Consider the following 25,702-nt stretch of genomic DNA (forward strand, 5'->3'; position numbering starts at 1 on the left):
ACTTATTGTGCAAAATTGGGGCATGAATCTAAGAACTGCCAATGTTTTATTGATGATTCTGCCCAAAACAATATCAAGGAAGATAAAGTTAGTGAATGGCTTAAGACAGATCAAGTCGGTAGGCGTCTAACTGAAAAGAGAGCTTCCTTCAATCCTAACTAACCTCGGGATGGTTCTATTCCAGCTCAATCGAAGAAAAAATCTTCACCTGCTTGGCTTTTTGATAGTTTCTCAAAAATGAGTGTACAAGATGATCAGAAAAAACAGAATAATGAAAAAATTGCTGCCAATTCGAGTTCTAGGGAAGAAAATGAGGGTGAATCAGAAAACACAGGTACAGCTACTGATACTAATTCTTCTTCTAATGCTTTATTGGAGATATCATATCCTATAAATAATGTCCAACACAATAACAACGTCATATCCAAGCTTAAAAAGGAGAATAAAAAGCCAAACCTGAAACAACTTGCCAGAAAGTCTGTGATAGGTTTCAAACGGAGGAGTGGAGGTAATGGTACTGAAGAAATTTCAAAAAAAATTTGTCCCAAGAATATCGAGCCACTTTCATGGAAGAAAAGGCTAGAAATATGCATTGGAGCAGCGCGTGGGCTACACTACCTTCACACAGGAGCCAAGCGCCCTATCTTTCACTGTGATATCAAACCTCAAAATATTCTTTTGGATAACAACATGGTACCAAAACTCTCACATCTTGGATTTTCCTTACAAGGTCCACTATTAAGGTCAAAGGCAAAGCCTATAAAAGTGGACATGATGATCGGTAATTATCTTAAATCTTTTGTTCTTACAAAGATGTCTTCAAAATAGTTTAACACTTGACTAAAACTATTGCTTATTATTTGCTAGGTACACCTGGTTTCATGGCACCTGAGTATGTCCTAACCAAAACCTTCACAGATAAATGTGATGTTTATTCCTTTGGGATAGTTTTAATGGTAGTTTTATCCACTAGCTACAAGCAGAGCTTCTTTGAGAAGATGTACATGATGGCCGACTCAGATTTGTTTTTAGAAGAGCCATTGTATTTAATGACTCCATATGTGGATATACCTAGCTTTTTGGAGAGGATTTCGGTTGATGAGATTATTGATCCAGTGTTATTGGGAAAGATTGCACCAGAATGTTTGGGAGTATTCATAGATATCACAAAAAGATGCTTAAGTAAAGATGCAAACGAAAGACCAGATATGGGTGAAGTACAAGTTGAACTTGAGCAAGCACTAGCACTACAAGAGGATGAAGATGCATGCCCGGAACCATGATGCAGATGTCTAGTCTTTTCATGGAGACTACAAAAAAATGATGATGTTTTTGTTCTCATTCTCATACACATTCAGCTTTGGAAAGCCTCTAGTTACATCCATTTGCTGCCTCATTGTTGATATTTCAGGATTTAAGAAAACTTTTTGGATGTTTAAATTTTTATTTGTCTGAATTAGTAAATGTTATGGATAGGTGAGAAAGAATAATAGTTAAGTGATTATTTTTATTTCCACTTGATTATAAAAGGCAAACATACATAGAGGCAAAAGAAAAAAGATCCAACCTTTAAACTATCCTTTTAATTATTATCTTAATTTTTAAAAGAGTAAAATTTTAAAAATAATTTTTATTTTTGACAATATAAAATAATAAAATACAAAAAATTTAAGGAGTTATGCTGTTTTGGTCAAAGGTGTTGACTCAGTAAACGCCTAGATATGAAAGAAACACAAACCATGCGTTGGATGAGCCACTGCATTCTTGGACTGCAACAATCAAGGCTGGAGCTATATGAAGCTTCATTTCTTCCATCTCAGGTTCTTTTCCATTTCCACAAGTTATTTATTCATCAACTTAAGTTCATTTATGTTGAATTTTTAACCATTAATCAATTTTAAGCTGAAAAAATAGTTCTTTCATCCCCTCTTCCTTATGCTTTATTAATGAAGGTAAAAGATAATAGTAATGTTCTAGCTAGTAGGTACCACTTTAATGATCAACGATTTGTTAATACTTTATTTGAAAGATGAATAATAGAATACAAAACAAGGTGTTTGTGGAATCTGTAAGGAGGAAGAATTTGATAGAGATAGAATAAGAAATTTCCCAATTATGGGGGCCAATAGAGAGAAGAAAGAATAGAGAGAATCCAAATTAAATTAAGGCCAAAGAGGAAGGAACCAATCACTAAAATCATTCATTACCATTTACATTCTTACTATATCTATTTATAGTAGATTAATTACTAATAAAACTATCCTAATTGGGCTTTGGCAACTTTTTACTCCTTGCAGAACTCAACGAAACTAATGCTTTTGTCTCCAAGTTGATCTTCAGCCTTCAGGTCTTCGTACTTATCCATCTCTAGGGTACTTTGAAACCTTTTCTATATATTCCCTTGTTATTCCATAACTGATTTCACAAAGCAGAATCTATATTAGATTTTAGAAAATTTACATGTGTGTATTGGCCAATAGAACAGAAATAATCATTAGTCTAATCTATCTGTACATGATTGACAGTGTCTCAAATTGTCATAATGGTTCTGAAATGTTTATGCTTTGGTGATTGGAAGAAGGGGAATGCAAGTTGTTCATCTAAGAAACAATATCCAACAGTAATAGAAGAGCTATGCCATCCCTTTTCCTTTCATGATCTTAGAAAGTCAACCAACAACTTTGACCAGAAACTAATAATTGGAGAAAGAGCCCTTACTAAGGTTTATAAAGGTTGTCTCAACCATAATAATAATAATAATGGTGCTGCTGCAACTGATTATACGGTGGCATTGAAGGTGATGACTGTTCCCCTTGAATTCAAGAAGGAAGTCGAGATGCTATGTCAGCTTCATCACCCAAATATAATATCTCTTATAGGCTTCTGCCACCATGGAAAGGAAAAGATTGCTGTGTACGAGTATACAGACAATGGATCACTCCATGATTACTTGAGTAACAAGGACAAAGAACCACTGTCGTGGAAGAAAAGACTAGACATCTGCATCGGAGTAGCACGTGCTCTACACTACCTTCACTCTGGAGTTAAGCGTGCAGTTTTTCATCGTGACATAAATCCAATTAATATTCTTTTGGATAGGAATATGATGCCCAAACTTGCCAATTTTGTGATATCATTGCAGGGAGGGCTCTCTACATTGAAGCCAAAGCAAATCAAAGTAGATAAGATTGTAGGTACATCTGCATTGATGGCTCCGGAGTATGCTATACACGGTATTGTTACTGATAAATGTGATGTTTACTCCTTTGGTTTGGTTCTACTACACATGGTAGGCCATAATGTGTTGAACTACTTAATTCAACATGAAGAGCACATTCTTGAGGAGACACTAGATCCAATTCTGAAAGGAAAGATTGCGCCAGAATGTTGGCAAGTATTCACTAGTGTCATACAAAGTTGCTTGGAGTACGAAGCAGATGAGCGACCAACAATGGGAGAAGTAGAGGTATTGCTTGAGCATGCTCTCTCGTTGCAGCAACAAGCTGATATTATAAGGAATGCTGCTCGCTATACCTTATCATCCACTACCCCTTGTTATTGTCGACAGCGATATAATAATCATGAATCACTACCCAGATAGTGCTGGATCTTTTTTTACTCCAATCATTAGTCTTCAACAGCTTCACTCACCTAATCAATAGTTTTATGGCTACTCTGTTTTCTGTTCTTTATTCTCGCTCTAAAAACACAGTACTTATAGATCTAACATAGGTTTGCACTAAATGAGGCATATCCTGTTGCACTTGATTTGTGGTGATCTATCGATCAATATGTAACATATCAAATAGTTTAAGAAAAGAAAGAATACGAGGAACTTATTGCTAGTACAGGTTATTAACTTTTGCTTTGCAACGTTAACCTGCATTTTGTTTCAACGATCAATGTCCCAGAAATCAAAGCAAACTAAAGCTGTGCTTAGAATAAGTTTAATCAGGTCTTAGTTCAATGAATTATCCACTTTCGTTTGAGAATTCATAATTTATAATTGCAATTGTACAGTGATTTACATTAAAAGTACTGCAATATTAAATAAAACTCGAGAGCATCAGAAATTAAATAAACTAAGAAGTACCTTAATAAAATAAAGTTGAAAGCCATACATATAAATGTAAAATTTACACCACTATAGCAATTATATCAAGATGCTACAAGGTTTCATTACCAGATAGAACAAAAGATAAGGTGAAAATAGAAAATTTAACGTGGTTCAATTAACCTACCATGAAAGAAAGACCTGGGAGCACATGCTCTATGAACAGTGAAGAATTCAGGTGACAAACACAAATATCCCAACTGTAATCCCAACAAACAAAATACTGAAATACTTACTACTAAAGACCAAACTGAATTGCCAAATTAAATCTCATTAAGATGTGTGATATTCTGTGTAGACATGATAACTCAACCAAGGCAACATTGAATAAAGATAAAGCAGATAATATAAGAGATTGCATTTAACTAAAGGAAACTCTATTTACACCTTCAAATGTTCTAGTTTTTCACATTCATATGGAAGGGAAATCATACTTTAAAGCAAAAGCAAAATAAAACAAAATTCTTTAGAAGCTTCTTCCAGCTGAACTTGCCAATCCTACACTTTATTTACAACAGAATCAAGTGTCTCTGTTGTTCAGTCATTCACTCCTAGTTCTCTTTCCCTGTTTGACATCCTTCTGATTCTGATGGCCTACAGAAAAGATAACCACCGCATTAGACATGAAAAAAGAAATAACTTAAGACCCCTCACCACAAGAATAGGCTTTAGGAAGCAAGACAGTGACAATGCTTCCCTAAGCATTGACAAATTCTAACAATAGCCAAACCCTGCATCTGATTGCAACTTGATGCATAATGCATCTTGCTTGGTATTTTTAATTAATCACAAAGCAAGGAAAACTACGAGGAATAACTAGTGCAATGCATAGGAGAATAGTTACATACCATTTTTCTTCTTCTTGTCCTTTATCCCTATCCTTATCCTTAATGTCACTAGGGAGTGGCACGAGACTCTGTGTATACAGTGTAGCTTGTGCCGTTACGTTTAAAATGTGGGAGATGAAGATAATCAAAATAATCGATTTGGAGGAGCTTTCCTCTGGCATTATATTTGACAAAACTAAAGTTGGTATATGTAGATATTGGGGGAAGATCTAGTGCAACAATGTCACTACCATTGGATAAGCATATAGGCACACACTCTCCACGAGAAATCTGATAGAAAGTCCAAGATGAATGCACTTTGTATTGTTTCATCACCCATATGTTAGTTTTACGGTATTCATATGAATACAAGGCTAGGCACCCTCCTAGTAGGGCGAGACGAGTGGGTTCGAGATAACACATTACTTGTTCAGGCATAGATATGGTTGAGAAACTCTTTTCCTTTAAATCAAATATAAGAATACTGTAATCTTTAACTCCAAGAGTGCAAGACGACCAATGAATGGCGCCATTCAAGAAGAACCCACGCGATTCCCATTTCCCCCCACCCAAGGGTTTGGAGAGTGCAAAATCAAGATTAATCCATGAATTGGTTCTCAAAGACAAGCAATCAAAGTGGTCTTGGCCATTCTTATCCTGAGAACCTACAACAACTAAGTAGTCATCCTGTGAAGCATCGTAACCAAATCCATACAAACACCGATAAACGGAATTACTACGAGAAACAATGTGAGAGTAGGATACTCTTTTGCTGGATCCAGTCACTGGATTCCATACGACCAAAAAATGCGGGGCTCGGTGTAAGAGAACAAAGCCTCTGCAGGAGCACATAACTTCAAAATCATAACGTGTGTTCACCTTGAAAGGGAGAGATACCTCTTTTACAGCAGCATGCTTGTAGCCGTGAAATATTGCGTCAATGTCTACGGAGCAAGCCTTGGAGTAATCGTTTATGAGGAGGCATACATGGGTGGGTGCGGCAGAGAGTCGACGATGCGATTCCGCAAAGTCGGGATCGGAAATGAGAGAGTGCCAAAGCTTCGAAACACACTTGAGGCGAGCGAGATGTATGAGCGGAACCCTCAGTAAGATTCTGTGAATCAGCTCAAGAGGGAGAGTGTCGTCAATGCTCTTGCTCTTGTGATTCTCATTCTGCTGTTGCTTCTTCTTCTTCTTCATGGTTGATTGCTGTTTTGGTTTGTTCCTGTGCTTCTGCTTCTTCTTCTTATTAATGCTTGAAAATTGAAATGAAATGCTGCGCTTTTCGCAATTCATATAGCAATTCACTCAGCCCCGGGATTTGAAATTGCGTTGAAAACGGAGGACGAAGGAAAGGGAAGAGTCAGTTTTGAATTGGCTACTGAAAAAACAACGCTTATTTTTTGAGAAAAAAACCCTAAACAATCTTTTTTTTTGCTCTTATTTTTTAAGAATTAATCTTTAGGGTAAAAAACCCAAATAAGCCAAGGAGAGCTCCAAATTACCCAAATCAGCCAAACCAAATCAGCCAAACCAAAAATCCATACCTGAATCCACCAGGACGAATTATTATATAATTCGAATCAATAAGATTCGAATTATACTCTCATGTAATTCGAAGTGATATAATTCGAATTATCTCCATGCAACAAATTAACGTAATTCGAATTGATATGATTCGAATTATATGGATGCAAAAAATCATGTAATTCGAAACAATACGTTTCGAATTAAACTTACCTATTTCGAATTTAGTTAATTCGAATTACTAGGAGAAGTTTACTTTAGAGAGGTTCGAATCTAGTTGATTCGAATTAGGTGAAAATTGATTTGCATAGTAATTCGAATCAAGTTGATTCGAATTACAAGGGTTTCGGCTATAAAAAGGAGTTCGAACCAAGTTCATTCGAATCAGTTTCTCTTTCTCCAACCCCACCAAATCCCAGAGAAAAAGACCAACCTTTCGTACGAGTAAGACCAGAGCGGGTTTTTTTGTCGATGGGGGACGATCCGGGAAGGCTTTATCGTTTGGATGGAGTTGCTCATATCGCCGGTGTGATCAACGACGAGGTTAGTGGTTTATGAAAGCGGTTTATGATAACGGTATTTGTTAATAGTTTTTGATAATGGTTTATGTTACTGTTAGTGGTTTAGGATAGTGGTTTAGGATAGTGGTGTAGGCTAGTGGTTTTTTGTTAATGGTTTTTTATAGCGGTTTATTTTAGTGTTAGCGGTTAAAGCAAGCGGTTTAGGCGAGTGGTTTTTGTTAGTGGTATTTGAAATTGTTTTTTGTAAGCGGTTTGTGCTAATTGTTTTGGATAGTGGTTTTAGTGATGGTTAGCGGTTTAGGGGGGGTGGTTTGAGTTGGTGGTGTATGGTAGTGGGTTTTGTTAATGGTTTTTTATGGGGTTTATTTTAGTGTTAACGGTTTAAGTAAGCGGTTTAGCGGTTAACGGTAGTGATTTATGATAAATGTGAACATGCATCTGTTTTTGTTAATGGTATTTGCACGTGGTTTGAGTGAGCGGTTTGTGTATAAAATGTTGGTCGTTTGTTTCATATATCTTTTACTCATCACGATTTATATTCTGGTTCCTTATGAAACATATTGTATATGTTAGTGGGTTGTGCATCTGTTCTAATTATGCGGTTTATGAATTGGCCAGCCTCGTCGTTGCATATCCAGCGTTAGGCGGCAGCAGGGGATGCGTCTTGATGAGAGGTACGTTCCGTACTTGCAGATGGCCGGATTGTACCATCTTGCGAGACTGAATGACAGATGGTTCCGACTAGACGAGCCCCTAGTCAGCGCATTCGTCGAGAGGTGGCGGCCTGAGACGCACACCTTCCACATGCCGTTCGGAGAGTGCACCATCACGCTTCAGGACGTCGCATACCAGCTGGGGTTGCCAGTCGACGGAGATTACGTTAGTGGTTGCCTGACAGACTTCCACCTTTACATTGAGGGTGGGAGACCTGCTTGGCAGTGGTTCCATGAGTTGCTCAGTGTTTTACCTCCCGAGAACCAGGTGCAGAAATTCGCAGTCAACTGCACCTGGTTTCAGGAGACATTTGCAGAGTGTCCAGACGGGGCTGATGAGGAGACAGTTAGGCGCTTTGCCCGGGCCTATATCATGATGTTATTGGGCACGCAGCTCTTTGCCGACAAGTCCGGCAATCGTATACACATCAGATGGCTACCTTATGTTGCTCGGCTTGAGGAGATGGGTCGCTACAGTTGGGGGTCGGCGGCACTTGCATGGTTGTACAGGTGCATGTGCCGAGTCGCCAACAGACATGTGGTGAAGTTAGCTGGCCCTTTACAGTTACTACAGTCTTGGATATTCTGGAGGTTTCCCACTCTTAGACCATCTGGGTATGATGAGATTAGCTGGCCCCTTGCCTCGAGGTACCGTTTTTGTTTTGTACTATATATTCTTCTTGTATTTATTTTCGATTATGCAACCAATTTTAATGTTTCTCGTACGCAGATGGTCTGGTTACAATCCTGGGATTAGCAACAAGGGACCTCGGGTACAGATGGCTCGCCTGAAGATCGACTTGTTACAGCCTCGGCAGGTAAGTATACAGAACATATGTGTATCTGAAGTCATTGTTTCAGTTTATATTGTCAAACATAAGTGTACGAACGTTTGAATTTTTATTTTTCCAGTTCATATGGATGCCCTATAGCGCACTCGACGTCATCCAGGTTGTCCATCCGGAGGTCTTGGAGCCTCGGCATACGATGTTATGGCGGTGCAGGACCTCCCTGATTTATTTTGCGGTTGTGGAGTGGCATCAGGTTGATAGAGTTTTACCTCAGTTTGGCGGCGTTCAGCCCACACCGTCTCCCGCCTTAAACATCAACTTCTTGATGTCGAAGGACGGGAGAGGAGGTGACCATTGGTTCCCGGCACATTACGCTGAGTGGCATCTTCACTGGCAGGAGCGTGCGGAGCACATTCTACAGTTTGACATCGTGCCCGACCCCGGTCCGTCACATGATTTCTTGACATGGTGGTATCAGCACGGAAAGAGGTTTTTGTCGCCGGAGATGTTATTGGGGGATCCGAGAGGTATTCCTATTCTAGATGAGGCGACGCAGAGGGGTGCAGGTCGACTTCCAGATATGGACCGGGTCGAGGATGTTCCTGACAGACGTCGTATTGAGCGGAGAGCACGAGTTGGGACACGTCGTAGCCAGCGTGAGTGGAACGGGGTGGATCTTGCTATGGATGACGTCGACCATCCAGTTAGGGGTGGGGGGAGAGTTCGTGGTCGTGGAGGCAGGAGGAGGGTGGGTGCTGCTAGAGAGGGTGCCCAGATGCCTAGGGGAGGTGATGTTGCGGGGGTTGATAGGGCCCATCAGGGCGGTCATGAGGGTGGGTCGCGTGGATCTGGTATGGGAGATCCCACGACTCACACTGATGCTGGGGTTGGTGGTGGAGGTCTTGGAGATTACTTCGTAGGTGTTCCCGGTGATGATCATACCCTTCAAGAGAGTACTCCATGGGTGAGTCCGGGCTCGATGTTTGGAGACTTGCTTGCTAGTGATGGCATTGTGGCCGAGTTTGGTGGACCGCATTTCCTTGATGATATCCGGACCATCATGCAGGAGGATGAGGCTGCAGCCGGACGGGTTCAGACGACAGGGACACAGGCACCCCTGGATGTAGATCTGAACGAGCCTACCACGGTAGCTCCTGCGCATCCTTTTGCCATGGGTGGGACCCCAGCATCGGCCCAGACTATTGGGTCACATTCAGTTGCCGGCCCGTCATCATCCAGACCCGTGCATGTTGCGCCTGTGACCCCTAGACAGCCAGTTCCGGATGACAGCGACGAGTCGATTGAGGATGAGGAGCCACTTATACGGAGGAGTTTCCGAACACGGTTGCCACGCCGTTGCGGCACTGGATCGCACCTATTTAGATGATTTATGGATAGTGGTGTATGTCATGTTCTTATATTTATATTGTGTACCTTATTGGTTGGTTATCATTGTTATGGTATGTACGTTGTTGTTATGTTATTTGATGTTATGGTATGTACTTTGATGTTTTGTTATGTCATTTACTATGTTGTCTTCTACTTTTCTGTTATGATATATAGTTTGATGTTATGTCATTCATTATGAGTCATCCCTTGAGGTTATGTTGTTTGTTTTAGATATTAATTTCAATCATTTAAAACATATTCAGCAGAAATATTTGGCACGAATAACAAGTTTCATTACTAATAGGAAACAACTTAGTACAACGGAGCACAATGGTTGCTAACTGAAGTAGAAGACAAATGCTAATAGATTAACAAATCTCCTATTGATTTCCAGCAGTCCCGCTGGGGCCTGCACCTTGTGGACAACTACGCCTGGTGTGACCTGGCTGCCTGCAGAGGCTACATCTCTTTGGCCGGTTCGGATCTGCTTCATCCATATTGGTGCGGATTCTTGTGGATCTAGGACGACCCTCCCGCGCACGCCTCATATTCGGATCCGGTATAACGGTTGGCCCGGCATAAGGTGGCCAGAAACCCTCTGGAATGGGAGGTGTAAATCCCATCTGATAAACACCGAAAACGGAACTAAGGCGATAGACCTCGTGGACGTAGGGCTGCCATGTAAGTCGTGAATAAGCACAGCATGCCAGTGCGTGCGGACAGGGAAAATGAAGTGCTTGGAAGTATCCACAATCACAAGTCTTAGACCCTAATGAGACCCTGTACGTACCAAGGGAGAATGAACCTGTCGGAGTCGTCTCAGCAACGGTGTATTCCGAGTTATCCCTGTCGTAAACAGTCACCGTGAAGCACCTGGCTGTCTTCAGGTTGGCCTCGATACACTTTACTAGGTATTGACTGAATTGTTGTCCAGTACCCATCTGAGCCTCGGCCTCCCTACCCTTACGGACAAATAGCTCAGCTAGCCTTCCGTATGTGGCCTTCACCAGCGAGCAAACAGGGAGGTTTCTTACCCCCTTCAGGATTGAGTTGACACATTCCGAAATATTGGTCGTCATGTGCCCGAATCTCCGACCCTCATCACAGTACTGTGTCCACAACGAATACTCGATTCGGTTCGCCCAGTCACACATTGCCGGATTCTCAGAGCGCAGAATGTCAAACCAGTAGTCGAACTCCACTTCGGTCTTGGCATATGCGGCGTTAACAAGAAGCCTCCGGGCATCTTTTCCCTTGAACGTCAAGGCAAAATTCGATGCAACGTGTCGAATGCAGAACGCCCGGTACGCAGCTGGGGGTAGCCATCCCCCATCCGGAGCCTCGAGGGCTGCCTTGATGCCGTTATGCCTATCTGAAATAACTAACAGACCCGGCTGAGGTGTCACGTGCTCACGGAGGTGGGAAAGAAAGAAAGACCATGACTCAGCATTCTCACCCTCGACTAGTGCAAATGCCACGGGGAGGATGTTCGAGTTTCCGTCCTGTGCAATGGCGACTAGCAATGTTCCCCCATACTTCCCATATAGATGGGTGCCATCAATACTCACCAAAGGCTTGCAATGACGGAATGCCTGGATACAAGGGGGGAAAGTCCAGAACAGCCTATGAAAATAAACCTGAGACTCGTCAACCTGTCCCCCAACTCGAACAGGGCAAGTCCTGAGGACGGCTACAGTGACAGGCATCGTCAGCTGAACTCCTAAAACCCACCTAGGGAGCTCATTGTACGACTCGTCCCAGTCCCCATATATGACGGCAACGGCCTTCTGCTTCACCATCCATACCCTCCTGTACGTTGGCCTGAACCCAAAGTGTGCGGCCGTGGCATTTTGAAGCACCTTGATGTTCACAGATGCATCAGCCCTAACCATCGGCATAATGAAGGTGGATATCACATGGTAGTCCAGACTCCTATGGTCGCTGGAGATGGAGCTGGCGAGACATGTATGCGGTCCGTTGTATCGCTTCACTTCCCAGATACCCTTCCGCTGTCGGAGACTCAACCGAATCAGCCATGTGCACCCATTCCCAAACTCAGAACACTTTCCCACATACCTGCGATAGTCAGACTCAACGACCTTGTACTGGACCCCTCGGCGGATACTGTACGTCTTCACATTCAACAGCGCCTCATCTTTATCCTGAAATTGTTGGCCAACCTGAAACTCGTTCATACCGGCAGACCCCTCGGTATCTCTAGCGCCAAATCCTGAGGGCTGCAGAGCATTTTCGTCCTGCCGCATGGCATCCAGATCCAATGAGGAAAAATGGGGTGGATACTGCTGTGTGCCAGAACTAGATCCACCTGTAGCCCTTCTCGGAACAGTAGTTCCAACATCATCGCCGCTTTCATCAGCGATCATATCCGGCTCCACGTCATCGTCTTCTGGATCATCAAACAAACCATCACCAACACCAGCCGGTGTGGGACAATGTACCTCGGTGGGAATATGTTCCCCATGCCGAACCTCGTCTCCAACATTCCCGCCCAGATCGACGGCAAACGAAGGGGACGCAACAGGCTGCATCGATGGCTCATACACAGGAGCAGAGGACGAAGCAACAGCAGGTCTCGAGCTCGAGCCGGCAACCGCGGCTATAGTATTGGCATTCCGGTTTGAACCACCCGAGCTAGATACCACATCAACCAACTTAGCCAACAACTCCGGTGTCCTTACCTCGGGAAACTGCCTACGACAAAGAAACATAACCTGCAAGTCCTCGTTACTACCGATTGTGGAACAATCAAACTTCACGGTGTCATGGAGTACCGCTGTTGGAATGCGGTAGAAAAACTTCTTGACCCTTTTAACTCCTTCAAGACCAAGCTTATCCAGCACACAGCTAACAAGAGCATCGTAGGTGGTTGTTGGCGTCACGATAATACATAGGGGATCCTTATCAGTGAACTTCACGCCGGACCGAGTTTTTCTCTTAATCGACCCTCTATAATGTACCAGCACTAGGAAACTCTCCTCACTAGCCATCTCCCCTCTTTGTTGAGAGCATCATGAGTTCACAGCATATATATACAGCTCTGGTTCGTGCTATGTATATATAATTCGAAACAAGTTTCGAATTATGTTGTATCACAAGCTAACCTAGTAATTCGAATTAACTAAACTCGAATTCCTTAATTATAATTCGAAACGATTTGTTTCGAATTATGTTGTATCACAAGCTAACCTAGTAATTCGAATTAACTAAACTCGAATTCCTTTATTATAATTCGAAACGAATTGTTTCGAATTGCTTCATTTTGTCTCCTTCATAGTAATTCGAATCATATTGATTCGAATTACTTTAACTCGTTGCATGCACATAATTCGAATTATATCAATTCGAATTACTTGAGAGCATAATTCGAATCTTATTGATTCGAATTACATAATAATTCGTCCTGGTGGATTCACGTGTAGATTTTTGTTTTGGCGGATTTGGGTATTTTGGAAGTCTCCTTGGTTTATTTGGGTTTTTTACCCTAATCTTTATATCCAAGTAATTTTGCTCTACAAATCTTACAAATCCTCTAATTAATTTTACACTCAAATTCGCTTGGTATGCACATATGTTTCACGCGCCTCTAACAGATTTTTAACTCAATCAACGCGCGGATATATAACTTCCTATTTTGAAAGGATTTCGTTTCCTTTTTTGAATTTCTTGCCTTTTCTCTTCAATCTCTTTCGTGAGTTTTTGTCTGTCTTCCCCTTCGTCGTTTACGTGCGTTTCTCTCTGCTTTATCTTTCTTCATATACGTGCTTTTCTTTCTCTATTCTCTTTTTTCGTTATTCTCAATTTCCATTATTTTTTAACATCAAGCTCTGAAATCGTTTTTGAAAATAATGGATCATTCAACTTCAAATTGTCAGTTGAACTAGAGCAAAGTGGATTTTGAAACTGAATCCAATGAAATTTGTTATGTATGAATTTGAATCCAGTTAGTAATTTTTTATTGTGTAGCTGAATAATGCGTGAACATTGCCTGTGATATTTGCTGTTTATTCTTCCTTGTTTGAATTGAATTTAATGTACTAATTCTCATTAGAATTAAAATAATTTTGTCCATTTTATATCAGACATTCGGGTTTAGACTAGGAATATTTGGGTGTATTTCAAAAAAATTTGGGTGTATTTACAGTTTATGACTTTTCATCTGACGGAGGGTGAATTGTCTTATTCTTTTAGTTGAATTGTTTTAGTTTCTGTTTAGTTATAATTCATGAATCTGATTTTTGTTATTTTTTATGATGGTTTTATAGTTGTATTTGTATTCTATAATTTATGCTTGTTTTAATATAGTGTATTTTGTAGTCCTTTTGTGGTGTTGATGATCAGTTTGTCCCCAAGGTTGGGATGACTTTTAACACTCTTGAAGATGCTGCAAAATTTTACAATGATTATTCGAAGGTTGCAAGTTTTTCTACAAGAGTTCAAAGCACAAATAAGAAGGGAAACGAAATTAAGAATCAATGTATATTTGTATTCTAGTATGTATTTTATACTAGTGGCTGATTTTGGTGGTTAATTTTAGTGTACACGTAACATAACCCATTTCTGTATTTGCAGCAAATTTGGGTGTAAAACGAAGATATTTGGTGTATTTTTATTCTGATAAGTTCTGCATAATTCAGAACTCTTCCTCTTCCCCATCCTCATCTTCTAATTCTTTTTTTTTTCATCATCATGACCATCTTTTTCTTTTTTTCTTATTCGTCTTTTCTGTTTTGTTTTACCTTCTCAAGTTTCTTCTTATTTTATTCTCTTAATAAGAATAAAAACAAAAAAAAAATCAAATAAAGAAGAAGAAGAAACACATAATGTTACAAAATTATTTGGAAGAGGATAAATTTACATTCATTAAATTAAAAGAAAGAAAGAAAGAAATAAGAAAAAGAAGAAGAAGAAAAAAAAATGCAGCATTAGAAGAAATATTTTTCTGTACAAAAATACTATTTGTACAGTAAAATCAGCCACTAAAATCAGCCACCAATGTATTTGTGTATAAATACATGTGTGCTTTAATTTATTTTCAATGTATATTTGTATTCCAATATATATTTTATACTAGTGGCTGACTTTGGTGGTTGATTTTAGTGTATACATAACATAACCCATTTCTGTATTTGCAGTAAATTTGGATGTAGAACGAAGATATTTGGGTGTAACACGAAGATATTTGGGTGCAAAATGAAAATATTTGGGTATATTTTTATTCTGATAAGTTCTGCATAATTCAGAACTCTTCTTCTTCCTTCTCCTCATATTCTGCTGCTTCTTTTTTTTCATCATCATCGCCATCTTCTTCTTCTTTTTTTTTTAATTCATTTTTTCCTTTTTGTTTTACTTTCTCAAGTTTTTTTTTTTTTTGTTTTACTCCCTTAACAAGAATAAAAACAAAAAAATCAAACAAAGAAGAAGAAGAAACACATAATGCTGCAAAATTACTTGGAAGAGGATGAACTTATATTCATTTAACTAAAAGAAAGAAAGAAATAAGGAAAAGAAGAAGAAGAAGAAAAAAATGCAGCATTAGAGGAAACATTTTTCTGTACAAAAATACTATTTGTACAGTAAAATCATCCATTAAAATTAGCCACCAATGTATTTATGTATAAATACATGTGTGCTTTAATTTATTTTCAATGTATATTTGTATTCCAGTATGTATTTTATACTGGTGGCTGACTTTGGTGGTTGATTTTAGTGTACACGTAACATAACTCATTTCTGTATTTGCAGCAAATTTGGGTGTAAAACGAAGATATTTGGGTGTATTTTTATTCTGATAAGTTTTGCATAATTCAGAACACTTCCTCTTCCTCTTCCTCATCTTCTGCTGCTTCTTCTTCTTCATCTTCTTATTCCATATTCTCATAATTCTTTTAGGGAGGAAAAAATCAAACAACGAAGAAAAAAATACATAATGTTGCAAAATCAAAAGAAGAATGAGGAGAAACACGACAATGAAGATGAAACACGCAAAAAAAAGAAGGAGAAACACAAAGAAGAAGGAGAAGAAGAAGGAAGAAGAGGAGGAGGAGGAGAAACGCGAAGAAAAATGACAGTTGTGGTTTTCATCGAGAAAGAAGAAGAAGAAGAGTCGTTCATAATGGTGAAGGAGTGCTTTGGAAACATAATGCGCGTGTTAACACGCTTTTGTGGGTGAGTATAGTTTCTATTGAATTTGGTCCAATGACTTGTAAGGCAAAAAGACTTGTATGTGCAGCATAACTGATTTTTTAATTCTGTTAGATAAATTAACCCTGTGTTAATTTTTTTCTAGAGCTAACTGACCATAAATACATATCAATTAAATATCAATCTGAATGGATAAATTAATAGATCATTCAATTCAATTCCTAACAATTCTATTTAAAATAAAATGTTCAATCCTAATATCACAACTCTTTTTTTATTCTCTGAAATTACAAAAAGCCCTAACTCTTTTTCTCCAAAAATTTGTTGACGACGCTTCACTTGGAGGAAGAAGTTAGTTCTCACAGAATTATTAATAACGTTTTGACAACATCATGACGGAAGAATTGATTGTTAAAATAATTTCGTTGTTCACTCTCTTTATTATTATATGTATATGATCAAATTGAATATACTTTTATTCATACTCTCTCCCATTAAATATGCTTTAAAACTTATAATTTGAAATATAGTTTATATGTAAATTTTGCATGATGGTTAAATTAGAACATAGCTTAAGCCATTGGAATCAAATGTCGGAACAAACAGACAAGCTATCACAAAAAAACACCAGTATTTAAACAAATTGGTAACTCATTATGTGACAGTCTACAACAAATGTAATGTTGCTTCCATTTTCATTGTTATCATTAATAATATATTCATCGATAGATTGAGGACTCGAAAATTTAATAAATTAACAAAGTTTATATATAATCTGATTCTTTGTGAAGATAGAGAACTTCAAATACCTTTTTCTGCCTATTAGCTCTACAAGGATAGATCCCAATATATAAATAAAGAAATAAGATAGATTGTTAGGGAACAGTACAATTTATAAGACTGTACGTATGTTTGAAAATAATAAAACCTTTAACTACCTCTATCTCTTATCATTTTACTATTTGGAGTATAGTTTATAATTATATTCGGAGGTGAAGATTTTTTTTATCAATTTAGAACATGTCCATGATATTAAAAGTATTCTTATTATGTTATTAAGCTTTTATGCCTTAGTAGTATTATTATGAAACCACTTTAAAATGTATTAACTATTGTTATTGCTGTTAAATTTATCTTTTGTTGGTGTTGGAAATGTCTAATTTTGTAGTATCTGTATTTAACTATAGTGAAAGACTTGGGAAGGATAATAACAAGATATTGCAGTATTTGAATAAAAAGGTACATAAATTTTTTCTAATAAACTTAGATTTAGTAAATTTTTTTAATTTAGAAGAATTACTAAAAAATTTATAAAATATGCTGATTATGCTATAATGTAGTGATTAGAATTCACAGCTTGAAATTTAGAATTTGAATTTCACGTGATTAAGAGAGGTTTTGAGATAAATGATTTGAGAAACAATTTATTAGCGAATGTCTGAATTTTAATTTATACTTTAAACACCCAAATGGTGATCCTTGCTATGTTAACGAGGATTTAGGTCAGGTTATCAATCAAGTTAATGATTTTTCTTCCTCATTCACATTTGATGAAGATGACGGGAGTTTCGAGGATAAGGCATACAATCCTCCTTTAGATGCATATGATAAAAGTAGTGACACTGGTAGTGACAAAGACAGAGTGAAAGCTAAGGACGTCTATTAAAAAGAAGGTTGTTAATGGAAAAGATGATTGTGATAATGGAAAGGGTGGTGCAGTGGTGCTAATGAGAAGGCTGCTGAGAATGTAAACACGAACAAGAAGAAGACTAATTCAAGGAAGTATGCTGGAAAGAGAAAAAAATATGCTAGGCCTAATTTTAATCCTAGTAGAAGGGGTAATGTTGGAGTTGGTTTAGAGGTAATATAGGTGGACAACATACTCGGCTTAATGGTTCTAAGGCCCAACCTGGTTCTAGACAAGATAAAAGTGGGTCAAGTCACACTAAAAGTGTTGAGCCCATTATAGAAGAGGTTGATTCTGAAGAAGAGAAATAGTATGTTTATGAGAGTGAAGCATTGGTCTCTCCTGTTTCATCAGATGATGAGGGAGGTAATAAACACAAATGGCCAAAGCACAAAACCGGTTATGGCTATGGAGAAATATACTTTGAGTTGGGTATGGAGTTAGTTTGACACAATGACTGAGTTCAAGAAGTGCTTGAAGGATTACTTTGTCTATAAGAGAAAAGAATGTTGATATATTAGGAACGAACCAGAAAGAATTAGGGGCGACGTGTGCTGAAGAAGCAAGGATGTCCGTGGTTAATCTATACCTCATAATCTCATATAATTCTAGAGATTATTGCTATCAGATCAAAACTTTTGTAAATAACCATACGTGTGAGAGGAATTTTAGTTCTAATATGGTTGGCCACAAATGGGTTGCAAGCAAGTTGGTTAAGGTTTTGAAAACTCGGCCAAACTTAATATCAAAAGATGCTAAGGTGCACATGGTTGATGAGTATAATATGCAACTACATGACAAGATGATCACAATAACTTTGAAGGCTGCAAGGAAACAAGTAATTGAAAAAGAAGGAGAACAATACGATAAAATATAAGACTACTTGAGTGAGCTGTTAAGGAGCAACCCAAGTTCCACAGCAGTGATGTGGACAATACCTCAACCAGAGGACTTGCCACTGTTTGATATGCTTTACATCTCTCTTGAGGCTTGTAAGCTTTGGTTCAAGACTAGTTGCAGGCGGTTGATTGGCCTTGATAAATGGTTTCTGAAGGAATATAATGGTAGACAACTCCTATCTGCATAGCACAAGACGTAAACAATCATTTCTTTGTCATATCTTATGTAGTGGTGGACAGTAAAAATACTGAGGCATGAAAATGGTTTCTATCAAGGTTGAAAGAAGATTTAGGTGATGTTTGCAATGAAGAATTGAATTCTCGGACCAACAGAAGGTAAGCATTCTATAACATGCTAAAGAGTATTATTAGTGAACTTTATTAATGAAGTTTATTTATGATGCTTATGGTGTTCTAAATTCTGTTATAATGTGTTTTGAATTTTGTTATAAGAGTATGATTAGTGAAGTTTATTTATGACATTTTATAGTGTTCTGAATTCTGGTATAATGTGTTTTGAATTTTGTTATCAGAGTATGATTAGTGAAGTTTATTTATGATGTTTATGGTTTTGCTAAATTCTGTTACAAGAGTTTATTAGTAAATTTTATTTAAATTGTGTTTATGGTGTTATAAATTCTGTTATAATGTGTTCCGAATTTTGTTATAAGAGTATGATTAGTGAAGTTTAGTTATGATGTTATGGTTTTGCTGAATTCTATTATAAGACTTTATTAGTGAAGTTTATTTATGATGTATATGGTGTTGCTGAATTCTGTTATAAGAGTTTATTAGTGAAAGTTTATAAGAAAAAGATGCCAAAAGTGAGAGCCTCACCCAATGTAGATTTTGTTGAAAAGATTGATTTATCTCAATCTACACCTCATAATGATAAACCTGTGAGTATAGGATTGTATTTGGCGACTTTAGTTTTGTTTTGTTTTTTTTGTGCTAAAATGGTTACTTTTAGGCCTGCACACGGATCGGATCGGATTAAATATAGTCTATAATTCTATCCGATCTGCACTACGCTCATCAGATCGGATCGGATACGATATCCGCAGTTTTTTTAGGTCCGATCCGATCCGCATACTTGCGGATGGGATCAGATCGGATATCGAGTATATCAGCATAATTAAAAAAAACTATTTTAAGGCCTTGTTTAGTTGCTTTTACAAAAAAATGTTCAAAAAATTTTATTTTTCTCCTGTTTAAGCCTATTTACTTCTAAAATATTATCAATAAAAATTTTCTTGAATAACAAAAAAAAATAATAATAACACAATATCTAAGTTTAATTATTCTAAGTTAGAGTACAACATAAAAAATTAAAACAAGATATCATAAAACTATATTATTTATATGAGACGTGCGGATATGCGAATCGGATCCGTGGATATCATTGGCAAATCCGCAATCCAATCCTAGCATAGTGCGGATCGGATAATATCCACAAAATTCGGATCGGATGCACATAATTACCGCGGATATGCGCAGAGACGGACCGAAGTAGTGGAGAGAGGGGCACTTGCCCGACAAATATTTTATAAAGTAATTAATAAATATATATAGATGCATATGTTTGTCTTTTTATTAGATTATGTTTTTTTAAAAAAATAAAAAATAAATAAATTAATCAACAAATAATTATAATTTACTTCACTACACTGGCAAATTAATTAATAATCATGTTGAAATTTAATTTTAAAATTAAATGTAACTTTAGTTATTAGTAATATTTTTTAAATATTAGTTAACACTAAAAACATACTTTTTATATATTAATATTTTTTATTAAAATGGTCTTTTTTATAATAATTATTTTATTAGTCAAAAATTTTATTTGTATTGTCAATATTATAAAAAATAAACATCATAATTAAGTAAAAAATAATAAATAATTAAATAATTATTTAAGAATACATATATAAAAATAACATTTAGTTTTGTTAAAAATAAAAAAAAATAATTATAAATTATCTTTTCATCATAATTTAAATTAATATATTGTTTACGAGTTAATTAATTTATGTATGTATATATGTATATATGTATTGATGTATATTTCTAATTTTTAATATATATATATATATATATATATATATATATATATATTTAGTTTTCATTTCAAACTATAAATTTTTTTTATCTAAATTTTATCTTTATATATTTTTGCCCTCGCCAATCAATTTTTCTGGGTCCGTCACTGGATATACGAATATTATTCGATCCATGTACAACCTTTGTTATTTTATCTTATGCAAGCTACTTAGCAAATTTTCGAACCTCCTGTTGGGTTCCGAATGAAGTAAACCATTGTGAGGCCTCCAATACCATTCACTCAAAACCAATGTTCTGAAAACCGGTTCGAACTGGCTGGTCGAACCGGTCGAACCGTGAACCAGTCACTGAAGCGGTTCGGATAATAAGAAAAACCGCAGAATTTGAAACCCGGACTTGAACCGACGAACCGGCCGGTTATCGGTCGGTCGAACCGAATCGGGACCCGGCCGGTTTTTTAACCTTGCAGCAAAACGCTGCCGTTTTGTGTTGAGGGAACCCTAATTCCCTTTTCCCCTTCGCAGCCTCCACTTCCTCCAGCTTCTCAGTTCTCAACTCCAGCCTCCCACAGAACAGAACAACACCCAGTCACCCACGACTCCACGAGGCCCTCAACGCACTCACCGCCGTCGCACTCACCTCCGTCGCGCCTTCAGCTCTGTGGCGCCATTGGGTCCGTCGCGCCTTCCGATACCTCGCGCAGTCAGCAGCTTCCTACCGTCAGCTCCGTCGCGCACTCAGCTCCGTCGCGCCCTCAGCCACTTCGCATGTCACCTCCATCGAGCTCTGCCTCTGAGAAAGCAATAGAGAAGCGTTGAAGCGTTGAAGCGTTGTCCTTCGAGCTCTGAGAGAAAGCAACATATTTCCTCATTTCCAGGTAATTTTTAATTTAGTTATGAACATGATTTTGTGATGAAATCTGATTCTGATGAACTAAACTCTGAGTCTCTACTCTCTGATCTTGTTATGAACTGATGTTGTGATTTCATTGATTCTGATGAACTGAACTCTGAGTCTCTACTCTCTGAAACTGTTATGAACTGATTTTGTGATTTCATTGATTCTGATGAACTGAACTCTAATGAACTGAACTCTGAGTCTCTACTCTCTGAAACTGTTATGAACTGATATAGTGATATGTGAACTCTGTGAACTCTGATGAAACTGTGATGAAATATGAACTGATTTTGTGATGAAATATGAACTGATTTTGTGACATGATTGTGTGAATTCTGATTTTGTGAACAAAGAATTTTTTGAACCTGAGATGTTGTACTTGTTTGTATACTCTGATTTTGGAATTTGGATGTTGTTTGTTCATTTATTGTGAACTTGAGAGTTGAGATTATTGGGTTGGATTGCTGGTAATATTTAGGTATGGAAGAAAGTATAAACCAAGACCTATCTAGGAATAATAATGCTGAAAATAATTCTGCTTCGAATGAACGTTCTCTTCCTCCCGCGAGTAACGAAAATCAATCACAAACTTGTAGTGTTAGGGGGAAAACTGATCCTGCTTGGAGATACGTTGCTTTACAGAATATAAATGGAAAACCGCATTACCAATGCTTATTTTGTCTGAGTACTTTTGGGGGCGGGGGAATTAATAAAATGAAAATCAATGAGGCAAATCTGCAGCAAATTATAGAGAATTTTGATGATTGATGACAAACTTGGATCATTTTGATGATGTTATGTTAGGTTTGATTGGTTGTTTGTTGACTTTTGAACTTTGAATTTGTATTTGAATGAGATTATAACATTTGGTTTATGTAGTACTTTTAATTTGAATGATATTTTAAAGTTTAGATTAGACTATAATTATATTTTCATGTGCTTATTTATATTTTAATTATTATTTTATTATAAAACGGTTTTTACGGTTCAACCACGGTCAAACCGGTTGAACCTATGAACTAGTAAACCAGTACCTAGAGCGGTTCGATGACCGGTTCGGTTTTCAGAACCTTGCTCAAAACCATCTAGAGCCACTTAGAGCAGCTCCTCAGAGACATCCGGAAGCTTGTTTACCTTCATGTCAATACCTGGTTTTAGGCCTCCAACTCACACTTGAGGAGATTCATTAATGGATCGTAAGCACCAAGTGAAGACTCATTTGTATTTTTCTGTTCTATAAGTGAAAAATCATATGTATCTTATGAACTCAATTAATTATCTTTTGGTTCATTAATAGTTGTAAACTTATTAGCTGGTATATAAGTTAGACAACCAGCAATTTAGAGACATGTTATTTTGTTACCCACAAACAATCATATTTTGGTGTTAGGTTTATCATAATAGATTATATAACTATTTTAGATTGTGCTTATAGTTCCATCTTTACTATCATATAGCACATATGAAAATTATATTGTAGAGATTTTGTTCAGATTGGTGAAACATATATTTTAGTTTTAGTTTACAATTATTGTATACCCAGATTTTTATATATTTATCCATTAAAATATGTAATTATCCATTTGTAGTATAATCTAATTTCTTTCAATACAATATCATTTCAGACTAAAATAATAGCAAATTCATTAACATAAAATATAATTTTACACAAGTTTAGTTGCATCTTAAAAGCATTACAAAACAACATAATTATCACAAAATACCACAACTAAGGTTATGACAATTACTTAGGACATGTCTTAAAGGCTAAAGCAATTATGATACTAATTATATCTAAAATTATAAACCTAAAATATTTAAAGTAATATCTACCATCTTGAGATCCAATTTCGTTTTGATTTTTCAAATTTAATTCCATCTCTAACTCTTTCATTCTATGTTCTACTTCTTTCAATCTCCTTTCCATTAAAATAGCATTCTTAAAAATAATATCCCCATCAATATTTTCTTGAACTAATACATCTAGCCACTTGAAATACTTGCAATATGGGATGGGTGCCTGAAAATTAAAATTTTGATTGTAAAAATATACAAATTATATAAAATTTTCAAATTTAAAGTACACAAAAAAATCTTCATACAAAAATTATAAATTAATACTTAAATTGTAATTAGGGCATCCCAAGAAGAATCTATCTGAGTTAAGTTTTGTGCAAGATTGAAAGAAAAGTCTATAGGTGCCACAATGACATTTTAGAGACACAATTTTTTTTTTAGCTGCCCAACACTTCCAAGAAAAAAAGGTGCAGCTCCTACTATCTTTGCTAACACTATAATCATGCAGAGTGCGACTCCTAGTTTCTGAAGAATGATCCCATGACTCATGGTGGTAGCACAGTTAGGATTCTACACAAGGAGGAAGGAGGAAGGGACACTTAAGATTGCTCATGTTCTGCACAAATAAAATACGAAGTTATATTCTTAAAAAATTGTCGGAGACCGGGATGGGTGATTCATTAATATGTCAATCGAGACACTTAACGGACACATTATCGTCTTAACGTGTCACGTATTCATATTCTGTTAACCCGAGAGATAAATTATTAATATGGGGCTAATTTGTCTTATGGGATAAAATATCAGGGGTCGAAAATAATTTTTTTTCTCTAAGAATCTTATTGTCTTTCAAAAAAATTATCAGGAGTCAGATTGAGTATTCACTCTTTATTATTTTAACAAAAAATTAAAAGTATTTTTTAAATATTAAAAATATTTTAAATTTTATTCAGATAAAAAATAATTTTTAATTAAATTATATAAAAGACATATCGAAAAATAAAAATTATATAATTTTTATTCTTCTAAACCATATTCATAACTTTATAAAGATATGATATTTTTATTGTAATTATATATAACTAAAAAGAATTATTACGATTATGATGAAAATAAAAAAATAAAAAAATCTAGAATTAAAATAAAACTCATAATTGACCGTAAGCAATTAAAAAAAATAAAGCTCTACAATTAATCTAATATATATATACTTGGAAAATATGCTACTAGTAGAATTGAGCCTTGAAAAGTACGTTTAGTCTAATTTATAATGATGCTAAGCGTTAAAAACTTTGACGGAATATATGAATATAAATTTGGATTTCTTTTTTAAGCGAAAAAATTAGTAACATAATAAAATAAAAAATTTATTATTATTAAATTTGTAATTTTTTATTATATGTGAGTTCTATTATTTTAATTTAAAAATAATTAAATATTTATTTTTTTACTTTGTCAATTAAAAAAGCTCATAATTAATCACAAAAATAAAAAAAATAAAGCTCTAAATTTAAATACGACAAGAGAAAACAATATACTTGGAAAATGCATTACTAGTGAAATTTAGTATTGAAAAGTATTTTTAATCTAAATGAGAGTAAATGTGAAAAAAATTAAAATTTAATGAGATCTTAATGAATTATCCACTCTCATTTGTAAATTTTTAATTTATAATTACAATTATACAGTAACTTGCATTCAAAGTATTGCACTATTAAATTAAACTTGAGAGCGCATCGAAAATTAAATAAATTAGGAAGTATCTGAATAAAATAAAGTTGAAAGCCATACATAAAAATATAAAATTTATACCACTATAGCAACTATATATACATGCTACAAGGCTTCATTACCAGAGACAACAAAAAATAAGTTGAAAATAGAAAATTTAACGTGGTTCAATTAACCTACCATGAAAGAAAGACCTAGGAGCACATGCTCGATGAATAGTGAAGAATTCAAGTGGCAAGCACAAATATCCCAGCTGTAATCCCAACAAACAAAATACTGAAATACTTACTACTAAATACCAAATTGAATTGACAAATTAACAATTAGTTTACATGTTAAGTCTCTCATATTGATATGTGATATTCTGTATAGACGTCAAATAACTCAACCAAGGCAATATTGAATAAAGATAAAGCAGATAATATAAGAGATTGGATTTAACTAAAGGAAACTCTATTTGCAATTTCAAATGTTCCCGTTTTTCACATTCATAGTTGGAAGGGAAATCATACTTTAAAGCTGTTAGAAACAAGAGACTGAGAGAGTAATCTGAAAGGTGTATTATTGAGTTGTGATCAAAAGTACA

General features: G+C 36.3%; 3 protein-coding genes across 6 annotated transcripts; 2 read left to right on the plus strand and 1 right to left on the minus strand.

The window, feature by feature from the left end:
* The first annotated feature begins 237 nt into the window (after positions 1-237).
* LOC107637353 (receptor-like protein kinase ANXUR2) lies at positions 238-1,283 on the plus strand. The gene is made up of 2 exons (XM_021122646.2): positions 238-781; positions 868-1,283. The coding sequence occupies exons 1-2, from the start codon at positions 238-240 to the stop codon at positions 1,281-1,283; spliced, it is 960 nt and encodes a 319-aa protein (XP_020978305.1).
* Positions 1,284-1,696: 413 nt separating this feature from the next.
* LOC107638152 (receptor-like protein kinase ANXUR2) lies at positions 1,697-3,845 on the plus strand. 4 transcript variants are annotated; one of them, XM_088484232.1, is made up of 4 exons: positions 1,697-1,820; positions 2,298-2,372; positions 2,526-3,043; positions 3,143-3,845. In XM_088484232.1, the coding sequence occupies exons 3-4, from the start codon at positions 2,543-2,545 to the stop codon at positions 3,599-3,601; spliced, it is 960 nt and encodes a 319-aa protein (XP_088340358.1). In that variant the 5' UTR covers positions 1,697-1,820; positions 2,298-2,372; positions 2,526-2,542; the 3' UTR covers positions 3,602-3,845. The 4 variants fall into 4 exon arrangements, with proteins under 4 accessions (XP_088340358.1, XP_088340359.1, XP_016196806.1 ...); XM_088484233.1 differs by having other exon boundaries at positions 2,298-2,347; XM_016341320.3 differs by having other exon boundaries at positions 2,526-3,845.
* Positions 3,846-4,474: 629 nt separating this feature from the next.
* LOC107635452 (F-box/kelch-repeat protein At3g23880-like) lies at positions 4,475-6,366 on the minus strand. Its single transcript, XM_016338928.3, has 2 exons — positions 4,963-6,366; positions 4,475-4,708 (listed from the first exon to the last, which is right to left on the minus strand). The coding sequence occupies exon 1, from the start codon at positions 6,235-6,237 to the stop codon at positions 5,011-5,013; it is 1,227 nt and encodes a 408-aa protein (XP_016194414.1). The 5' UTR covers positions 6,238-6,366; the 3' UTR covers positions 4,475-4,708; positions 4,963-5,010.
* Between the last annotated feature and the right edge of the window lie 19,336 nt (positions 6,367-25,702).

This window comes from Arachis ipaensis, chromosome B4, assembly GCF_059453495.1.
Source record: "Arachis ipaensis isolate K30076 ecotype BB chromosome B4, ASM5945349v1, whole genome shotgun sequence".
In the NCBI taxonomy this organism is placed as follows: Eukaryota; Viridiplantae; Streptophyta; class Magnoliopsida; order Fabales; family Fabaceae; genus Arachis; species Arachis ipaensis.

What these genes read in the sequence shown, in the direction of transcription:
- LOC107637353 (XM_021122646.2), top strand. Translation starts at nt 238, where the DNA reads ATGAGTGTACAAGATGATCAGAAAAAACAGAATAATGAAAAAATTGCT. An exon ending in AAAAGTGGACATGATGATCG is followed by an intron (nt 782 to 867) that starts GTAATTATCTTA and finishes ATTATTTGCTAG; the next exon opens with GTACACCTGGTTTCATGGCA.
- LOC107638152 (XM_016341320.3), top strand. Translation starts at nt 2,543, where the DNA reads ATGGTTCTGAAATGTTTATGCTTTGGTGATTGGAAGAAGGGGAATGCA.
- LOC107635452 (XM_016338928.3), bottom strand. Translation starts at nt 6,237, where the DNA reads ATGAATTGCGAAAAGCGCAGCATTTCATTTCAATTTTCAAGCATTAAT.